Here is a 4,892-nt window from a genome sequence, read left to right on the forward strand (position 1 = left end):
AGCAGGAACTTTGTGCATTTTTTGGAAAAGAGGAAGGAAGAAAGGAAGGGAAGGAGGAAAACAGAGAGAGGGAGGAAAGAAAGAAAGAAAGACAGATGTAAAAGGAAGAAAAGGAAAAAGAAAACTTCCCCCCCCACCCCTATAAGTTCAGGCAAACTGTCAGCCTTTTCAGATCCATTTCCAAAGGCTTCCAAAGGAAGCAGTTGAGGTTTCTAGAACTGCACATCCAGAAAAGGCACAATCCCAACACTTCCCCCATCTCAGAGGACAGCAGAGTGAAAGCAAGAAAGGGCAGGTTTTGGAGTCAGATTTGGAATTTATCTCCCTGCTGGTTGTATGACCTCGGAACAAACCTCGGTATTCTGATTCAAAAATGAGCATGTGCGTCTGTGGTTTTAAGAGACGTGAAGTGCCTACAGAACAAGGTGCAGGGATTTAATGGCGAACAGACACAGACAAAGCCCTTGCTCCCCTGGAGCTTACAGACTAATAGTGGTTGTGTTGGGGACAACAAGTATTAATCAAATGAATAGACAAGTAAACGGAAAATTGGAATTGTGTTAGCACTACCTAGGTGAAATGCAGAGTTTATAATGGAATTCACTGACAGTTTATAATGGGAGAATTCGATCTAGTCCAGGAGGTTGAATAGGGTCTGTGGGAAATATAAAAGATGAGTTAGAAGTCTGGCAGACTGCACAGAGTATGCCCTGGTTAAATGATGAGAAATAACATGGCAAGTTTGAGGAACAAAAAGAAGTAAAAGACCAATAGATTCTTGAAGGGAGGCAGGACTAGAGAAATAGACAGGGAGCAGACCCCACAAAGCCTTAGCTACCATGGGAAGGGTTTTGGTCTCTCTCCTAAGAGCAATGGAAAGCCAGTGAAGTGTTCTGAGTGGGTGAGTTAAATGATCAGATTTGCATTTTGGAAAAATAACCCTGGCAATGGTATGGAGAACAAACTGGAGATAGGTCATAATGGACCCAAGAGACTGGTTTAGGTGGCCAATGCAGAAGTCCAGGCAAGAAGAGTTAACAGTTTAGACAGAGGTGGTGGCTTGGAGTGGAAGATGAGAAGACTGAGAGAAATCGATGAATTTAAGATCAAGAAGGTAAAATGGAAAAAACTCAGTCAAACTCCACTGAAATGGTTTTGACAAATAATAGGTACCATTCCCATTCAGTGGAGGGTATTTTTGTTTTTGTTTTTTGCTTGGTTTTAATGATTGTTGTTGCTACAAATAAAATTCCATCAAATAAATAGAAAAAAAAAAAAGACTCAGTCAAAGATTGGATTGGGAGGAAGGAGAGGATGGACATTAAGGATGATTGTCCAGGTTTCTGGCTGCCATAGCTGGAGGGATGGTGGTGCCATTTACTGACTTGGGGCCTGGTTTGGAGAGAAGCTTTGAGACATCTTGAATTTGGAGGGCCATCAAGATAGCCAAGTGGAGATGTCAGGTGGGCATTTAGATAAATTTGTCTGGACTCAGAGATGTTTGGGCTAGAGATGTGGATAGGTAACCATAGTTGGTAATTATGCCTTGGACTCAGTGGGCTTGCCTGGGGAGAGAATATAGAGTGAGGATAGAAGTCTAGAGCTGAAACTTGAGAAACAATATTTAAAGTCAAGTAAAGCAGAGAGGGGTGGGGGAGGGAAGGATTGGGAGTTTGGGATTAGCAAATGCAAGCTAGTGTATATAGGACGGATAAACAATGAGGTCCTACTGTATAGCACAGGGAACTATATTTGATATCCTATAATAAACCATAATGGAAAAGAATATGTATTTGTGTAACTGAATCACTTTTCTGTACAGCAGAAATTAACACAACATTGTAAACCAACTATACTTCAATAAAATGAAAGAAAGAAAGAAAGAAAGAAAGAAAGAAAGAAAGAAAGAAAGAAAGAAGGAAGGAAGGAAGGAAGGAAGAAAGAAAGAGAAAGAAAGAAAGAAAGAAAGAAAGAAAGAAAGAAAGAAAGAAAGAAAGAAAGAAAGAAAGCAGGAAGGAAGGAAGGAAGAAAGAAAGAAAGAAAAAGGGAAAGAAAGAAAGAAAAGCCATGGGACTTTCCTGGAGGTCCAGTGGTTAAGACTTCATGCTTCCGCTGCAGGGGTGTGGGTTCAATCCCTGGTCAGGGAACTAGGAACCTACATGCTGCTTGTGTAGCCAAAAAAAAAAGAAAGAAAAAAGAAAAGAAAACCCAAGAAAAATACATAAATAAAGTCAGGTAAAGAAGGCTGAATCTGCAAAAGATACAAAAGAGTAGCCAGACAGATGGTGGACAAAGCAGAGAGAATAGATACTTACTGCCTTTGCCTTCCAGCACGCACTCCGTGGTAGGCAGAATAAGGTCTCCCCCCTTACCCCATTTCCCTGGCCCAAAGATGTCCATGTTCGAATTCCTGGACTCTGTGAATATGTTACCCTACATGGTAAAAGGAGCTGCACAGATATGCTTAAATTAAGGATTTTTGAATAGGGAGATTACCCTGGATTATCCAGGTGGACCCAATGAAATCACAAGGGTCCTTATATAAGGGAGGAAAGAAGGTCAGAGTCAGAGAAAGAAACTTAACAACAGAACCAGGAGCTGGAGTGATGTGGCCATAAGCCAAGGAGCTAGAAAAAGGAAGGGGAGGGATTCTCCCCTAGGAACACAACCTGCCAACACCTTGGTTTTAGCCCCATGAGACCCATTTCAGACTTCTGACCTCCAGAACTATAAGAGAATAAATTGTGTTGTGTGAAGCCACTGCATTTGTGGTAACTTGTTACATACAGCAGGAAATCAATACATGACCCCTCTTCTTTTGACAGCAGTACCCCAATTTTGCTTTGGGGAAAGCAGCTCAATTCTAAGCCTATATACTCCAAAGAAGCTAACTCTAAGCTGGGGGTCCAATGATGGGGTAGGTGACATAGCCTAAGCCAGTCTCCCATCCCACCCCCTCCCCCGCCAGCCACATTGATCAATCAGGATCGGGCATATGATCTCAGCCAGCCCCATCAGAGCAAATCTCGGGATTTACGCTAGGGCTGCTGGGGGAAAGGGCCTCACTCCTCTTTGCTGAATGTGAAGGAGGAAGCACACAGCCCTGGGAGCCACTGGCAGCCATCTCACAACCAGGGGAGAGAGACCGTCTGAGAACCGAGTCCATATGGAATAGTACAGCTGAGAGAGGGGGATAAAAGAGTAACTGGATCCTAACACAGGGCTGCTGTTCACCTGGTACGCACTGGAATGGCTGATTATTGTTGAAATATTTCTGTTGGTAAGTAAATGCTGCCCAGAACCCCCTGGGAATAGGAGTGATTTTGCCACTTCCTCCCAGCCACCCTTCTGCAATCCCTGAACTTCCCCATGATCCGGTAACTGAAGAGTTAATGTCAGAACCAGCAGGGGACTTCCAGGACACTCCCTCTTACTGTTCTGAGAGTCAATGACAAAGCAAGGCCAGTTGTTAAATATTTTGAATGTCATTCCAGTACTCATACTATGGTTTGAACCCCTCTATTCAACTGGGTGCAAACATCTACTCCTGGACTATTCTGGAGTTACTGAGACAATATGTTCTTTTGATGGTGTTGTTGAAACCAGTAGAAGTCAAGGTTTCTGTCACTTGATAACCCAAAGAGACGCCACACTTTTCCAACAGCTCTCCACTCCCTGCCGTGCGCTGCTGCCCTGAGCTCTGGGCTCCTACTAAGCTAGCGCCGCCATCTCCTTCCCATCATGATCATCTACCGGGACCTCATCAACCATGATGAGATGATCTCCAATATCTACAAGATCCGGGAGGTCACGGGGGTGGGGTGGGGGGCTGTGTCTGCAGGTGGAGGGGAAGGTAGTAGGACAGAGGGTAACACTGATGACTTGGTCATTGGTGGAAATGCCTCCGCTGAAGGCCGGGAGGGCGAAGGTACCGAAAGCACAGTAATCACTGGTGTGGGTATTGTTATGAACCGTCACTTGCAGGAAACCAGCTTCACAAGAGAAGCCTACAAAAAGCACATCAGGGACTTCCCTAGTGGCTCAGTGGTTAAGAATCCGCCTGCCGATGCTGGGGACAGGGGTTCGAGCACTGGACCGGGAAGATGCCACTGAGCAACTAAGCCCGTGCACCACAACTCCTGAGCCGGCACTCTAGAGCCCACGAGCCACCACTACTGAAGCCCACGCACCTAGAGCCTGTGCTCCACAACAAGAGAAGCCACCGCGATGAGAAGCCCACACACCACAACGAAGAGTAGCCCCCGCTCGCCTCAACTAGAGAAAGCCCGCGCACAGCAGCGAAGACCCAATGCAGCCAAAAATAAATAAATAAATTTATTTTTTAAAGAAAAAGTACATCAAAATTATATGAAGTCAATCAAAGGGAAACTTGAAGAACAGAGATCAGAAAGAGTAAAACCTTTACGACAGGGGCTGCAGAACAAGTCAAACACATTCTTGCTCATTTCAAAAACAATCAGTTCTTTACTGGTGAAAACATAAGTCTAGATGGCATGGCTGCTCTGCTGGGCTACCGTGAGGATGGTGTGACCCTACGTATGATCTTCTTTAAGGAAGGCTTAGGGATGGAAAAATGTGAACAGATTTGGCTGTTACTTTGGATCTATCACCTATCATCATAACTGGCTGGCTGCTGCCTTTCATCCACACAGCACCAGGACTTAGACAAATGGGACTGATGTCACCTTGAACTCTTCATTTATTTTGACATTGTTTTATTTGGAGTAGAGGCATTGTTTTTGAGGAAGAAAACCACAAAACATGTCACGTAGGTTGTCTAAAACATGAAATTCATTTAAACTAAACAAAAAAAGAGACCCCACAAACACCAGGAGATGTGAGGTCACAGAAGCCAGGTGATAAGAGTTTTA

General features: G+C 44.3%; 1 protein-coding gene across 1 annotated transcript; it reads left to right on the forward strand.

Annotated features, from left to right (window-relative positions):
• The first annotated feature begins 3,741 nt into the window (after positions 1-3,741).
• On the forward strand, positions 3,742-4,643 carry LOC116754788 (translationally-controlled tumor protein-like). The gene is given in 3 exon segments (XM_032633765.1): positions 3,742-4,036; positions 4,355-4,423; positions 4,426-4,643. Coding segments are annotated over 3 exon segments (582 nt in total).
• The last annotated feature ends 249 nt before the right edge of the window (positions 4,644-4,892 follow it).

The sequence above is a fragment of the Phocoena sinus genome, chromosome 1 (genome assembly GCF_008692025.1).
Source record: "Phocoena sinus isolate mPhoSin1 chromosome 1, mPhoSin1.pri, whole genome shotgun sequence".
NCBI lineage: Eukaryota > Metazoa > Chordata > Mammalia > Artiodactyla > Phocoenidae > Phocoena > Phocoena sinus.